Genomic DNA, 16814 nt, shown 5'->3' with positions numbered 1-16814 from the left:
GAAGTGAATTTGAAGAAAATAAGCGACTGTGGAGGTAGAATGACATAGAGGGGGAGAGGTGGGAGAGAAGCAAGCGGAGAAAGAAGAGACCAACGGAGGGAGGAATCGACCCTGTTTCTGGACCTGTATTGAGCTGCTCCCCTCTTGGATATAACACACCGCCAAAAAATGCTCATAAAGGAATTGTAAGTAGCTGTGTGTGCATGTGTGAGTGTGTCTGTGAGAGAGAGACCGAACGGAGGATGTGCGCGCGTTTATCCGTCAGGTTTCGCAGCGCTGACATTGTGGCCGGTCGCCTGAGAGTGGAATTACAAGAGTGCGGCCAAGGGTGATGTCGAACATCCCGTATCTGCTCGACTCCGTGTCCGTCATCATGTTCATGCATGCGACACTCCATCACCGTTAAGCATTCACCAAGTAAACTGAGAGATAATAACGCGGCGGCTGTAGATGCACCGGCAGCCGGCGCATGCATGGCTGTGCCCTTCACATTTTTCATCACGAGCCCTCAAGTGAAATCGGGAGGCTCTCCCTGTAGCGGACGGACAGGCTAATCGTCCGTTGCTCTGGTGCTAAAATGACGGATGCGCTACAGGAGTGGTGGTGCTGAGGGAGAAATGGCTGGTGTAAGCCGCGCCGCGCTGCGCCGCGCCAGCGTCCATCCCTGTAAGCCGCTGTGGCCATGTTATTGATGCGCGGTGAAGGTGAAACGACTGATGGAGCAGTCCGGCATTTACCTCTAGAGGAATGGAGAGGACGAGGTGTAGAGGGACCCCGGGTGGGGTAACGGGGTGGGAGTGGGCAGGTATAAGGGAGGTGGTTGCACAGCTTTGGCAAAAAATGGCAGCAAATGGCGAGGTTTTGACGCACCAGTCATTTCTGAGAATTTGACAGCTGGGCCGAGGGGACGGGTTGGCACATCAAGTGCTAGCAAACGGAAATATATATATATATATATTTTTCACACGTTAGCCTACTTTAACACATTGCTTTTGCAGGCCTCAGTGTTCTGGATCACTGAGGCCTGCACAGAATCAGCTGGTGGTTAGTATAAGGGTAAGGCCAATGGATTGCAGATGATTTAGGATGATATTGGCTTTGAGATGAGAAATCAGATGTTAGTCATGGTTGTGGACTTCCTTCATTTCCATGCTCATAACCGGTGTCAGCCTGTACACCATACTTTTAAGCGAGTGACCCCCCCCCCTGGAAAAAAAACAGTCAACAGCCTGGTTTCTTCCACGTTTTTTTGTACAGTATAATTTCAGATGATTTTGCATAATCTTTTCTACAAAATATCTAAATGTATTCATAAGATATATGCATTTTAATTGTTTATTGCAATTATATGGCAAGGTCAGAGCTGCACTGTACTGTACATTGGCACACATGTTCAACTATTGGCAGCTTCAGCCTAAAAATAACACTCTGATCTTGAAAAATCTATATTGGTCAGAGTCTGGCTTACATGGACATACATTAATCAACAGTCATTATTGTCTTGATTTCTCACCAAATGTATGCAATCAATTAATGGCCCAGCATCTGATAAAAAAATAAAGCTCAGGATGAGAATGATGGCATGGCTAAAGATCCAAAGTGATTAGGGAGAGTCTGGGTCTCAGCAGTCTGCCTGGAAATTAATTAAATCGGTCACGATTAAATGCTAAATGCACTTCTACACGCTGTCAACACACGGGCACACGAAGAGGCTTGTAAATGAACACACACACACACTCACACAGACACACAAATTCCACCATGGGGGTCAAAAGACAGTGAATTGATTCATGTACTGCTGTAGTACAGACAGTCTTTTTTTACTCTGTACTGCTCATCTGACCTAAATCACTCCTAGTACACTTTTTCTCCAATTCCATGAGCTTTGGCAGGTGCACAGTGTTGTACAATGTGTCAAGTGTGATGAAGATAATGGGGAAAAAGCAGTGAAAGAGTGGAGACAGACTGAAAAAGGGATAAGACGACAAGACAGAGAAGAGGGGTGTTTGCTTTCTGAAGCAACAGACACCTGATCTTCCTGTCAAGACCTTTAGATCAAGGAGAGAGAGAGAGAGAGAGAGAGAGAGAGAGAGAGAGAGGCAGAGAGAGAGAACATTCAGGTGATTTTAGTCCTTGTTTCACTTAAGCCTAAATTCAAACCTCATATTAAACCATGCAAAATACTTATTGTGGGAGATCTGTATTTAGATCTATACTGTAAGTTAAATCCTATTTTAATATTGTCATTTGACTTTACAGACTGTCTCTGCCTTCCTTGCAGCATCTGGCCTCCCATCCAATGTCTGGCTGGGACTCAGACCCAGATTACGTTCAGTAGCAGCGAGTGGGATGCGGGATTATCTGAATTTGGGCATACATCACACAGTTACAAAACAGTCCACAAAGCTGCATACTGTACGTGTGCATTTGTGGTACAAAATGTGTCACAGGAAGGAGGCAGTGCAGTGTAGTTAAGATGCTGCTTCCATCAATATTGTATATATACTCAGAAATATATATATATTTTTAAATTAGTCTTTCCTTACATGCTAATACTATATGTGTGTGGGCAGATCTGTAAAGTGTACTGGGGCTACATCACCAACGAATAATTAAACCAAAGAAGTTCCCATAAACATGTGCCCTTGTGTCATCTTAAGTTTGAGTTCCCTGACATCATCAATAACTTGTAACCAGCAATTTTTCCCTATAAAGATTTGTCGAACGTTGATTATATTCATCATTAGACATTACACCAAACTGTAAAACACATTCATTATTATTTTCTATTTTATTCCTCACTGCTCTTAATGTATACCAAACTGCAAAAAAAGATTAATTACATTACATTGGATTACATATTTGATTACATGACACATAACGTACTTTTATTCTAGATCAGCTGCTGAAAAAGTGAATCAGGTCATATATGTCTACTATATTTCTTAGTAAAATACCAATGGCTACTGAATTGTGCTGTCATACATCATACATGTAAATTAAACAGAATAAAAAATCAGTAGGGGTCCTAGTGTATTGTAGTCTTCACTGATAATGGATTATCTTTCATTTGTCTTTCCTACATTGTTTATGTGGTGCAACATGCGATATACAGTACATACTTCTAGTTGTATGTTTTACCATTTTCTTTCTAGTTTCACTGGGCCTGCTGCCACACAGTCAAACTGTGCACAAAGAAATGTGTCCTTGGCTCCTACTGAAAGAATGCCGGCATGGATGTCATCATTTGCTGGTAGTGTGCAACTTATGTGGCCATTTGTTAGCCACCTCGATTTCCCAAAACTCTTTTGTAAACATGGTGGCGAAGAAGAACAATGTTTGACACAAAACAAAACATGTAACACAAACTGAACAGGATGAATAATCTTGTGCTTTAATCATTGACAGTGTACATGCATGTATGTTTTTTCAGCAGTGGCTGAAAAGGACCAACTCGGGAAAACGGCCTAAAACATTTCCATGAGGGGAAACGTGCAGCAGTTTCAGAAACAATGCTAATTCAAAAACACATATGGAAATATAAATACAACAGTATGGTGCTGCAAATTAAAAAAAAGTGCTGCACAAAGCCAAAACAAATACAGTAAAAGTAAATGCGCTGCAAACACAGAAACGATGAAAAGTCAAAAACACACAAACCCCGAAAACAACAGAAAAGCACTGCATGTCCAGTCCACGGAGCCGAAGCTTTCCAGGGTTCTAGGAGCGCTCTGTGGAACAGTTTGAGACGATTTCTTTCTAAAGAGGTGATAATATAAGGTACTTACTCTCTTTTACATTTGGACTTAATCTTTTACAATAATGTACATAAATCTGTTGCTCATTTATAATGTTGTAAAAGACTAAGGCCAAATTTAAAAAAGAATGCATACTTTTGTCTGTCGCCTCTTTACTAAGTTTAAGTAATTCAAGTTTTCTCCTCACACATCAAAAACAAACTCTGTTGTCTGGTCTCTCTCTCTCTCTGGTTTTCTGCTGCATTTGTTTTCGGGGTGTGCATGTTTTTGACTTTGCATTGTTTCTGTATTGTACTTGTTTTGGCTTTGTGCAGCACTTTTTTTATTTGCAGCACAATTCTGTTGTTGTTTTTATATTTGATTTTCGTAGGTGTTTTTGAATTGGCTTTGTTTCTTCAGCTGCAGCATATTTCTCCTAATAGAGATGTTTTAGGCCATAGTAGCGCATTTGCTCTTTATGGCCACCGTAATTTTAGGTTCATCACTGTCGGATGTTGGTCATCAATGTCATGAAAAATTATAGAACGCAATGATGATGGTTTCAGCAGCAATATTCTCAGATAACACCTAAAACACAAGGAATAGGAGCAAACAATCTTATCTATATCCTCATATTAAGTGCAACCATCTGATAGAAACTGTTCTAAACCTTGTTAGAAGAACCTCTCAGCCAGTGTGGACCCCATGCTAGATTTCATTATACGATTAATGTTAATAAAAGATGTGTCGTGCCAAAGAACAGAAACGTGGCCTTGTCATTTATTGAGCTGAAACATTAAAGGGAGTCTACTCATTACTTTGTGAGAGGTAAAACTCCTCCAAGAAAACTTTGACTGTTCGTATAGCTCATATAGTTCCTCATTAAAAATGTGGGGGCTTACTCCAGCTCCGCGGAAGTGTCCTCTGAGACAGCTTCACGGAAAAGACGCATGTTTGTCAGATAGTTGCTGTCCAGATCTCTATTGAGCGGAACGCTTAAAGATGTCAGTTCATGTTGTCAGTATGTCACTCACAAGAGTTCTCCAGGCTAACCCGCTTCACAAGTGTGTTATTGCCAAATTAAAGCATGATTAATGTCATATTATAATGCCAGTAAGGACTTTTCTCACACAGGTCAATCAATCACTATACTGTGCAACTACAGTGAAACCAAAGGATGAATGATTTTGATGTCTTGTTTTCTTTGTTTAGAATGGAATTACAGCATCTGTTGTTGTTGATTGTCACCTTATGTTGTTTGAGTAACCTCCCTTCTTTTTCCTTCTCTACCAGTCGAGTGATTCTTCCTATCTCTGTGGAGGAGGTAAGTTTCATTTTGGTATATTTCAGTATGTGTGTGTGTGTGTGTGTGTGTGTGTGTGTGTGTGTGTGTGTGTGTGTGTGTGTGTGTGTGTGTGTGTGTGTGTGTTAGCTAAACTGGCTCAAGGCTTAGCTTTTGTCATCTGATTCTTTAGTTCGCTGTATTCGCCATCACTAAAACTGCTCTTTTTTTGAGTGGCCTTTGGACTTTAACGTGTTTATATTCATGCTCTAACACACACATAAGACCTTTTGTATTTGATAAATTATATGTCCACTCTATGTATATATAGAAAAACAGGCAGCAGGGATCACCTTGTGAGAGAAACTCTCCATCATATTAAAGAGGGTTCCTATCAGATAGAGCCGTGAACCAACGCAGTCAGCACAGTCTTTCATTGTCCTCGTCCTCTTTTCCCTCTGTGTCCCTCTGTGTCCCCTGCTTTCTTCACTTCCATTGCAGTTTGCTCTTCTATTCAGGCCTGCATCGTAAATGAGTCACCTGAAACTACTCCCGTGACTTCCTCAGTACACCAACCCCCCTCACTGTCGCCCTCATATTTATGCACTTAGAAGAGGAATCCACTTTTGGTAGAGACGTTCGACTCGTGCTGTTTATTCATGATGAATAAATATTGACTGCTGTTGCCAAAAAGCACTTAAATGTGCTCTTACACACAATAAAAACTAGAGTATGAGTGTAAAGTAGCAGTCAGTGCTCAGAGACATGATAACCGGTTAGCAGCAGAGACAACAACAGCCCCTATGCGTCGTGCCACGTCAATGCCACAGGACTTCAAAAAGCCAAATCTGAGAAATATCTTGCAACCGCTCAGATCTGTGCTTGTGCTTATATATTTTAATTTTAATTGTGACTCAAAAGCACAAGGCAGTGGACAGAGAAACATGTCCCTTTGATTTCTTCTCCTTGCATTTCCTCTGGCTCATGGAGGCCTTAGATCTACACATGTTACTCCTCATTAGTGTGTGTTTGTAGCCTGTAGATCTTAATCATATCTCTACGTAACGAGACAGGTTTCCTCTCGAGCAGGAAGTCCGGAAATCGTGTGATGGTCAGCATTCAGTGTCACGGTTAGGTGCCGAACAACATACTAAAAGGGAATTATTTGACTGAAATGTGACGCACAAAGCCTGAATACAGTTGAGTAATGTCTTCTGTCTCTTGAACCACGTGTGCCACCTCTGCCCTTGAATCACGTCCCTCCAGAGCTTCATCTCCTCTGTCTTCCTCTTGACATCCCAACTCTCTGAAGCAGCGGTCTTCAGTAATTTGTCATCAATTTGATTTCCTTTCTTTCAGTTATTTCACTGCTTAAATTAGATGTTCTTTTAAAAAGCTCAACAGTTGTCTCTTCACCAGGTATGACAACAGATTATTCCCTTTTACAAAGGTTTTGTTTTGGGGTGTACCAGTTGAATGAGGCTTATCCAGCTGTTGAAACCCCTGGAGAGTCTGTTAACTTCCTCCCAGGAGCAGATTTTAACCCAAAGACTTTCATTTTATATAAGAAGGACATTCTGGTATAACTGAACATAGACTCACCCCACAAGGCAAGGTTGAATTGCATTTGTCCAACACTGTTACCCAGGAGGCTTTGCTGTTCCTGCATCCCATTTATTTAGTCGGCAGTTGCTACGTCTGCAACTGACTTGAGGGAACAGTCTCTCTGTTGCTCTACACTTGTGTCTAAATCCAGAGACCATCAGGATCAAAACTATTCCGTCTTGGTTTCGTCTATGTGTTCACATTATGTGAAGGTCATTTAAATCAGTTTGGCAAAGGTTATGTTGGTCATTGTCTTTTTGTCTTTCAAAGTGTTCCTGTGGAGTCATAACCTTTTAAATGAGCACAAAAGGTCCAAAGGTCATGGTTGAAAGGAGCAGTCTTTGAATAGTGGCTTTTCTTTGACCACCTTCCTAACCTCCAAAAAGTCCTCGGGTAGCTTAAACAACTGATGCAGTAGTGTCCAAGAGTCCAAATCTCCTATTCTAAAATTAAGTGTTTTTGGTTGCTGTGATTGTATACATAGGAGATGATTTTATGTGAGTATTTTGTTGTCTTTCAATGTGAAGAAATCAACCATATCCTCAAGCAAGCACTTGCATTCCTGGACCCCATTAGAGTAAAATATTGTAGTTATGGCGTTTAATAAAAAATATCACAGCAATCCAAAACATCAATGTTATGTAACAGAGAGAGAGAAACCATCTGTTATTTTCCATTTAACTTATTTTATTTTTACAGTGATATGCTCTGTTATGCTGTGCTCCTCTTTCTACATCACTGTGCGCTAATTATTATTATTTTTTTTTATTCATTATTGTTTGCTCAATTACTGTTTCCGTGCAGAAGAGCATTCGATCACCATTTGACTCAGTAATGAGACGTTCTGTAAAAGTTAGTTTTGTGGCAGGCTCATCACACTGTTTGTATTTCTTCTACATGACTAATGACTACAACATTTTCAGTAAAAATCCATTCTAGTACCTAGATTGTTTTTTGGTTTTCCCTGGGGACTTTGTTTGTAAAAAGATGACCTATAATATTCTCATGATTCAATTTTACATTAACCTTCTATAGCGTAGAAAGAACAATAGAACAGAAAGAATAACTGTAAAGCTTCTCCTGTGAAAATGATGTTGTTTCATCTTTGAGTTGTTGTACGTGTATCTGCGCTCTGGTCCAGCTTTGTGCCGAGGTTATATGGAGGATTAGAGGTGATTAAGAAATGAAAGGAGCCATTGTCCTGTGTTTAAACACTCTCATGCACACACGGGACCAGGAAGATGGGGAATGGGAGGAAGAAAGGAGTGAAAGAAGAAGAAAGTCAGTTTGTAGCCAGTTTGAGGAAACAAAAAACAAAAAAAAGTTGATTTGTAATGAAGGCAAACAAGAGTGTGTGGGAGAGATTATGAGGATTCAGGGACAAGGAAAGGACAAGGTAAAGATCAGGAAAAGGATCAGAAGAAAAAGTAATCCACCACTTAAGACTGAAATAGAAAATAGATGTATGTTACTGTTAAAGCTCACTCATCTACAGGATAATACATGTTGAGGGAAACAGCTTGTTTCTCCCTTTAAACACACTTTATTCCTCATTCTAACCTGTTTTTTCTCTCTGTCTTCAGTACCAGGTTGGCCAGCTGTACTCTGTAGCCGAGGCCAGTAAGAATGAGACGGGTGGAGGAGAAGGAGTGGAGGTGCTAAAAAATGAGCCCTATGAGAAAGATGGAGAGAAGGGACAGTACACACACAAAATTTACCATTTGCAGAGGTAAGCAGTTGTCCGACAGGTTTAAAAGTTCATTCAGGAAGACTGCTTCATTCATCCCTCCCTCAAGGCTGCATCTCTTGGCTCCTATCCATTTGTACATTTCTCCACTTCAGTCTGTTATCCCACCACTTTAAAGTCTTCTCCCTCTTTCGCTCCAAGCAGTTTAGTAAGTTTAAAACTACTTTTTCAGGAATAGTTTGACATTTTGGGAAGAGTTAGATGAAAAGGTGTGTATGTTAAATATGAAGCTATACCGCCAGCAGCCAGGGGGGGAACTTGGCTCTGCCTAAAGCTTAAATAAGACTATAAGTCATGCTAGTGGCTCTGTTGGCCCGTACTTTGTGGTGCTCTGAGCTAAATGTTAATATTGGCATGCTAACATACTCACAATGATTGCTAACATGCTGATGCTAAGCTAAGCAGGTATAATGTTTACCATGTTCAATACCTTAGTTTAGCATGTCAGCTGTTATCACCTGCTGCTAAGCTAAGCTAATCACCATTTAATCACACTGTTCAAATTCAAATCTTGATTGTATTAACTATGCTTGGACCTCTGTAACTATTCTCTCCTGATTGGAAAAAAAAAAAAAGGTAATTAAAATACTATTAGACTTAGCTTGGTCTGACTCACTCCTCTGTCTTGCAGTAAAGTGCCGTCATTCGTCAGAATGTTGGCTCCAGCCTCAGCTCTCAACATCCATGAGAAAGCCTGGAACGCATACCCATACTGTCGCACAGGTAGCCACACACACACACACACACACACACACACACACACACACACACACACACAATTAATTAAAATAACTAGCACATACAGAAGTGAGAAATTCGATCCACAATAAAATGAAAAGAATACATTTCACAGTCACAGACATTTTTGGCTATGCAAAACAGACACTCTATCGATATACATGAAGGTCCAATCAAGGTCCCAGGAGGAAGTCGCATCTTCCAAACTACCTTTTAATCTACTGAGCATGGTCTCATAGCGGTTTCATCTGCCAAAACTTTTAAATCTGGAGAGTTTTCCAATGCCTAAAAAATCAAGGAGGCTTCAACCACACCCACCATAATAACTGAAAACCCACATTTTGATGTAATGCGATGCAAATAAACTTTAATGTACTTTTATGTGTGAACACAGTTGACTCAAATGACTTAGAGGTCACATAGGTGCTGATCTGTCAAAGGGATTGTCGTTGTCTTTGTACCTCTCTGTCTCACTCTGTCTCTGTGTCTCTGTCACCTTGAAGTTGAATTATTAACTGCATGTCCAGTGAAAAGAGCCATGCATTCACTCGAGCCTTTCAGGCTGAGATCACACACGCACACACACACACACACACACACACACACACACACACACACACACACACACAGTCTAGCAGCTGCCAGACAGCCATCTTTCATACAAAGACACGGGACAGTAAAGGACACAACCTGAACCTACGCACAAGATACTCACTGACAAATATTGCTGAACAATTCTCCTCCTCTTCCTCTGTACATTGTCCAATACTGTAAATGCTATTACATGCCTCAAATGTTCCTCAACTGCATTATTTTCTTTCTTTCTCTATGTTTGCTCCTCTGCTTTCTTTCATCTGGCTCTGCAGTTATCACTGTAAGTATTTTCTTTTCTTTTCCGCTGACAGATTGCATGTGTGTTGACATAAAGAAAGCTTTGATGCCAATAGAGACAACAAATTAAACTGAAAGTTGAGAAAGAAATTTGATCTATTTCAGCGACACGGCAGCAGCAGGGATAGTCAGACACCATTACTCTGGTGTGTTTGTGTTGCTGTGTGTATGAGAGCAGGAGACTGGCTCGTGTCAATTCAATTGTATTTAATTGTTTTTCACTTGCATGCATTTTATTCTGTAGATCTGTTTCCTCGCCACTCAGGATTATTTCTCTTTTCTCTGCAGAACGAGTATATGAAAGATAACTTCCTGATCAAGATTGAGACATGGCACAAACCTGACACGGGACACCTCGAAAATGTAATAAGTAAAGACTGTATTGAGCTGAGGAGGTGCATGCATGTATTTATGCAGCATGAAGCTTTTTTTAATGCTGTTTTTGGGATGACTTAAAACAATGCACCTGGCCAAGAAGTGCTCATTTTACACCACTAATGGTTGATTTTAAATATCTGGGTGTTTTTTCTTTATTATCCATTTCCTCTAATGCTAGATATTTAGTGACAACATTTCACACTACTTCAATCTATTTTTGTCCTCTAATTAAAAATGTCTCTGTGAATACAAGTGCAGGAAATACTGAAACAAGCCCCTAGTTATATGGCTCCCATAATTACTTTGGGACAGTGCTCCTATATATAAATGAACATGTTCATGAAAAATACAGTGAGCATGCAAAACTGCTAAAAAGGGTTCCACTAATTACCAGAGAAATCTGTCGCCCATGATTATTTTTACTTATTTTTACATATCGTATGGGCTTAGAAAATCATTTTTACCCTGTCTCTGTTGTATGTGGGCTACCTGCAGAGATGTGTGCCTGTATCCAGCTGTGCTCTGTGCTGCTGTTTCAGGTACACGGTTTGGATGCAGAAACCTGGAAGAAAGTGGATGTAGTCTATATTGATATTGCGGACCGAAGCCAAGTGGATTCAAAGGTGAAAACGTTTAACTGAAGATCCACATTGAGACGATTGCAGCGACTAGATCTCGTAGTTTTTGTGCCACCTCATCCATGTTGTTTATTCTGGTTTTACCTGCCTCTCTCCAGGACTACAAGCCAGAGGAGGACCCTTGCAGGTACAAGTCAGTGAAGACAGGACGAGGCCCTCTAGGACCAGACTGGAAGGTACAGTGTCTTGTTGTTAATTTCTCAGTTGGTTGAGACACATTTGAAACCACTGCAATACATGATAAACATAAAACTCCAAACAAAATACTGTTAATTGTTTATGGTCAGGAGAAAAAAAATCACTTGATACTTATTTGTTATGATGTTTAGTCAGTGCTGAAATCATCGTCTGTATTCCTCATTCAAAAAGGGAGACCTAGGACTGTGGATATACAGTACAAGCCATTGTTGTGATACATGAAACAAAGCAGCATTTAACTACCATTTTCACACTCCAGATGGCCAAGTCGTTCTGAAAATATTGGTGTATTGGAATGATCAGATGAGATGAAAAATAAGAGGAGCCTAGTGTGCCCTCTTGACTTTATTCTTTTGCTTGCTTTCCTCCATTCTGTTTCTCTTCTCGTGCACTGATTCGCTTAAGCTGAACAGGCAATCAGAGGTATTTCAATTACTGATGTGCTCCTCCACCAATTCATCAGGCTAAAACGTCCAAAAGGCTGCCGACAAGCAGACTAGTGTCAACGGTGCGGGACACACTGCATAAACTAGGGCCACAGACGCTCACTTACAGCCCAAAATTGGCCGTTGGCTACCCACTAGCATTTTGTGGATATTCCAGTATTTTTATTTACTCAATTTAAATTTGACAATTTAGGCTGTCAGTATTTCCAAAGTCCTGGCTCTGACTCTGACTGTAAAACTAAATAGAAATAAAAAATGTTAAGCCTATATATTTTATTGCCCAGCAATCTTTGATATGAATTTAAAAATCCCTGTATGTATATTTGTGCACTTGCAGAAGGAACTTCCGAAGAAGACAGACTGCCCACACATGTGTGCCTACAAACTGGTCACTGTCAAATTCAAGTGGTGGGGCCTGCAAAATAAAGTGGAGAGCTTCATTCAAAAGGTGCGTTTACAGTGTGGACTGTGGTACATACCAGTGTGTCACTTAGTGATCATTATAACATCCAGGTAGCCACAGGTCAACGTCTGCTACAGAGGAAGGATTGTTGACAAACTGTTTAACATGATCTTGCAAGAGAGTCCTCGGTTGTGTGTGTGTGTGTGTGTGTGTGTGTGTGTGTGTGTGTGTGTGTGTGTGTGTGTGTGTGTTTTAAGGACTGTTAGTGTTTCATATCCTGTATATGCCTACAGTACATACAGTGTCTCACATCTTGTTAGTTTGAGGATAGAGTGGAAAAGTACCACCCACTATGATGCCGTACATACAGTATGGGCTGCACCAGCCTCTAGTGGATAAACTAGGTAAATCAGGATGGAATTAAACAACTTGATTTTATCATTTGGACTAAAATATTTAGCTTACTTTATTCAAACCACGATATGACTTTCTCTTCATTCTCACATGTTGTTTCACAGCAAGAGAAGCGTTTGTTCACTAATTTCCACCGTCAGCTGTTCTGCTGGATTGACAAGTGGATTGACTTGAACATGGAAGACATTCGTCGCATGGAGGAGGAGACACGCAAGGAGCTAGATGAGGTGAGAAAAAAAATGTTTTCCTAAGTGAGTAGATATATTATTAAAACAACGATTAGTAATTCAACCATAGTCTTAGAGGCTGGACAGGCTCTGAGGACAAGCTCACGCTTGAATAAGAATGTGAACCATCATTCAGCTACAACATTTCTGTGTATGATCTGTTTGTCTTGTGTGTGTCAGATGAGAGTGAAGGACCCAGTGAAAGGGATGGTGGCTCTAGAGGACTGAGGTTGTGTTGGACAGTGAATGCTGCTGCTAATGAGGTTAGAGGAACATAACTGTTTTTGTTTCAAGGTAACTTTAAAATGTATTTGACTGTCTGTCTGTACACACACACACACACATATATATATATATATATATATATATATATATATATATATATATATATATATATAAAAAAATATTATTATTTTTGTTTTTTAACGGATTGATTATTTATTTACATAGTGGAAAGGGTTTCTTGTGTGTGCTCTTACCTCTTTCTCTCTTTCAGACCAGACTACCCAGACACCAGCGGATTCACATCCTACGTCTATTCCTACTGACACAACATCTGACCGGCTGGTCCAACTTGCCCCCCCTCTTCCCCCCGCTACAATCTGGTTTTCAGGGATCTGGACCCAGTAAACTCCCAGTTTTCAGATGATCTCCTCCACCACATCCCACCTCCCTTGAGTCCCATCCATAATTTGTTTTTCCATCCAGTGTCCCCATCTTATTAAGTGCTCTGAGGCCTCCAGTAGCAACACTTTAGATCTTGTCAGTCAGTCCTCTCTTTTTCTCTCTCAGTCTCTAAACTGTTCAACACTACAGAGAATTGTCATTTATCTCTACAATTTAGGATTTATTTCTATTAAAGACATCCCAATGGTGTATATATACAGTATACCGTATATCGGGGAGCTGAATAATTGTATTGAAATATATATATAGATATATATATATATATAAATATAAATATATATGAACAGGGTTTTTTAAAATATTTTGTCTGTAAGTTTGTCTGTGGGTGTTTCTTTTTTTTCAGAGCAAGCTCTATTTGCTTAGTGTTGAGTTTTGATCCTGTGGTTATTTTATTTAATTTTTTGATTTGTCATAATACCTCCTACTCTCTATTTGTGTCATGCTGTATGCAGTGTTTCCTTTTATTGTTCAAACCAATTTGCAAGTCTATAAACCACAGCTGTAAGGTTGGGATTTTGCTGAGAGGGTTATGGTGTCTCTGCTGTACTCCTGACCTACCAGATAGGATGTATTCCCAGTATCTCCCTTTATATGTTGAGGCATCCATTGGCTTTTCTGCTGCTTTGCGAGTTTGTGCGTGTGCGTGTGTGTGTGGTTCTGTAGCGTTGTAAATTCCTCAAAGTTTCCCTTTCTAGCTCCTCAGTTTCATCAGATAGGGAGTGCAGTAATTTAAATATGCAGCAGTACGCACACACACTCACACACACACATAGTATACAAGACAGAAGTAAAATGTATCATTCTGCAAAGGAAAATACACATTAGATTAGCCATAAATGGGTCTTTCTTTCCACAGACTTCACATCCGTTTTGCTGCAGAACTCAAACATTAGCAGCCATCATCAATACACAGCTCCTGACGCCCGCTGTAGATAGATAAATGGTTCTTTGAAAGTAAAACTTTATGTGAAATGCATCAGTTCTTGCCCTGTCACCCATTCTGTCACCTCCAGTGGATAAATGGTCTTATCCAGCGATAGCAATAACTACCATGACACGTTGGTCTCTCCTTTTATCATCACAAATGTAATCTTACTCTACTGTTTGCTCCTATGCTGAAAACAGTTTTAGTAAAGCAGAGCCCAAGCTGAAATTCAAGGATGGTTTAGGTGTTGATTCATTATTTGTTAAATGCTGGTTTTATTGTGTTTGTCTTTGGATGAGGCAGATGTATCTCCTCCTGGAAGAATCTGAAGCCTGTTACGTGTAGTACTGTGGTTTTTCGGTATATGCATGAGTGTACATGAGTGACGTACAGTAGTGTCTTTGAAGAGATCCGACGCTGGCTGGTGAAGAAGGGAGGAAGTAATGGAGCTATAGGGGTGATGACGGCAGCCACTAACCTTCCTCCTGTTGACGTCTGTTTGGCCTCCTTTGTCCTCAGTTACTTTTATTATCCATCCTCTGTTTACCTTCCCTACACATATGTAACGGCGTGGAAACTTTAAAGAGCAAGCAACGGATAATGTCAAAACCATGAGGTCACTTTAGGTCACTCAGATTAATACATTTGGATCACGTCATGGCCAAAAAAACTGCCATCAGAACGAGTATACAATCATACACAGATACACAATCTGATTGAATGTTTAAGAGTATGAATATCGGTTCCACTGAAGGGCTTTTCAAACAAAGACTGTATCAATTCCAGCTTGTAGTAAAAGGTCTGTACTGGCCTAATATATAAATATATTTGTTTTTTATTTTATTAGTTGTTTTTTCGGTCTGTAGCATCTCAGTCTGGAGAAGAATTCAGAAGAAGAATTAATGATCTGCTAAATTCAGTCTAACTTATGACATGACAGCGCAGCGAATAATTATAGGTTAAATGAATTGCTATTATATGTTTGTATATTTGTTATAGCACCCTGAGGTGCTCATAGAATTGTGGTGGATTTTCTGTAGATAGCAGCATTGACACCAGTCTTCCAAGGTCTCTTAAATTATGATTATAACACACAGAAGAGGAGCATTTAAATTACTTTGTGCATAATTGTACAGGAATATATTTGAGTAGTGTTATTTGTGCGATCATTAATTTATACATCCATGTGATCCGTCTTAAGCCCAAGCACAGAAGCCAATAAATCCAAATTTATTTTACTTGCCATAAGTACACTAAAGGCGTTAAAAGGCCATTCAAAACTGCTCAGGGCACTATTGGCAACCATTCAAGCATAGAAGTTTACACTTGTTACATCTTGAGTGATTTATTTCATATCCCTATATTTCTGTATGTCAGATTAAGTTTATAAACCCGTCACTGCGTTTCTGTTGCCTCCCCTTTAAAGAAAACACTGGACCTGGATATCCAACCCTTCCACCTGTCTCTGTGTCCATCGAGCATCTCACTCACTGTCTGTGATGGGGCTATCAACTGAATCATGGAGATTTGTGGATGTACTGTATGTATTGACTTTGTAAATAGTAAATAAATTAATGTAGATGAACACATATATATAGATCAGACTGTCCTGCCAGACCTTCAGCACACCCTCCCGACACTTGATCCTCTTATTCCACCGCTGTCACAGACCACAGTCACCAATTAGCTCTCACAGAGGTATTATTGTGAGGAACTGTCAGTTTATGATTGATGAACTTTAGTGCTGACGAGACATTTTGAGAAATACTTTCAGCTGTAGATTAAAATAAACACATTCTAATTAATTGGAGGGAAAAATCATTAAAAGCAAAAACTCTGTTCACTATTTCCTCTCCTTCTCACGTTGTGCTTCCCTCACAGAGACCACGTCTTATTGGCAGGACAGTGTATAGATATATATTTTTGTTCTGAGTGTTGTAGTACCTCTGTTGTCAGTCTCTGAACTACACTCGCTTCTCTCTCTCTGGAAAGGAACATATAACAGCAGCTTGGGTCAGTTCATTGATCCACGCAATTAGCTGATGGTGTCAGCCTCGGTGGAAGTTAGAGTTTCCCCTCCTATAGTTTATGATGGCGATTGAGGGGAAATTATTTTACATTTAGGAGCACTCGGAGTTATAGCTAGATAGGAAAAAAAAGATGATTAGATGTGGTTGTTTGAAAACAGATACTGACACTAGATCCATACAAAATTGTGAGAGAACATGGTTTAACAGAGACAATCTCATAGATATCTGTTGTTAGATTCCTCGATTTATAATCAGAATATGAAACCAAATGATTCCACAATCCCAAACTGTTTTAAAATCTCTCCCTCTTTCTCTCTCTTTCTCTCTCTTACTCTCTGTCACCCCTGTTAACTTGTCTCCTGTTTTTCTTTCTTTTATTGTGAATTTGTGCCTTTTTGTCATCTTCCAATAACACTACTGTACATTGGAGACGTAAAGAAATGAATAAAAAGAAGCAAAGCAACTGTA

At 39.9% G+C, this 16814-nt stretch overlaps 1 protein-coding gene across 1 annotated transcript; it reads left to right on the top strand.

Annotated features, from left to right (window-relative positions):
• On the top strand, positions 1 to 16814 carry pitpnab (phosphatidylinositol transfer protein, alpha b). The gene is made up of 12 exons (XM_068715893.1): positions 1 to 185; positions 5031 to 5061; positions 8208 to 8353; positions 9003 to 9094; positions 9976 to 9983; positions 10289 to 10363; positions 10918 to 11001; positions 11115 to 11192; positions 11998 to 12108; positions 12582 to 12704; positions 12885 to 12967; positions 13201 to 16814. The coding sequence occupies exons 1-11, from the start codon at positions 169 to 171 to the stop codon at positions 12930 to 12932; spliced, it is 813 nt and encodes a 270-aa protein (XP_068571994.1). The 5' UTR covers positions 1 to 168; the 3' UTR covers positions 12933 to 12967; positions 13201 to 16814.

Source organism: Cebidichthys violaceus, unplaced genomic scaffold (assembly GCF_023349555.1).
Source record: "Cebidichthys violaceus isolate CVI_PGR_0920_01 unplaced genomic scaffold, fCebVio1.0.p SCAF_20, whole genome shotgun sequence".
Taxonomy (NCBI): Eukaryota; Metazoa; Chordata; class Actinopteri; order Perciformes; family Stichaeidae; genus Cebidichthys; species Cebidichthys violaceus.
This window is presented reverse-complemented; position numbering and strand designations above follow the sequence as displayed.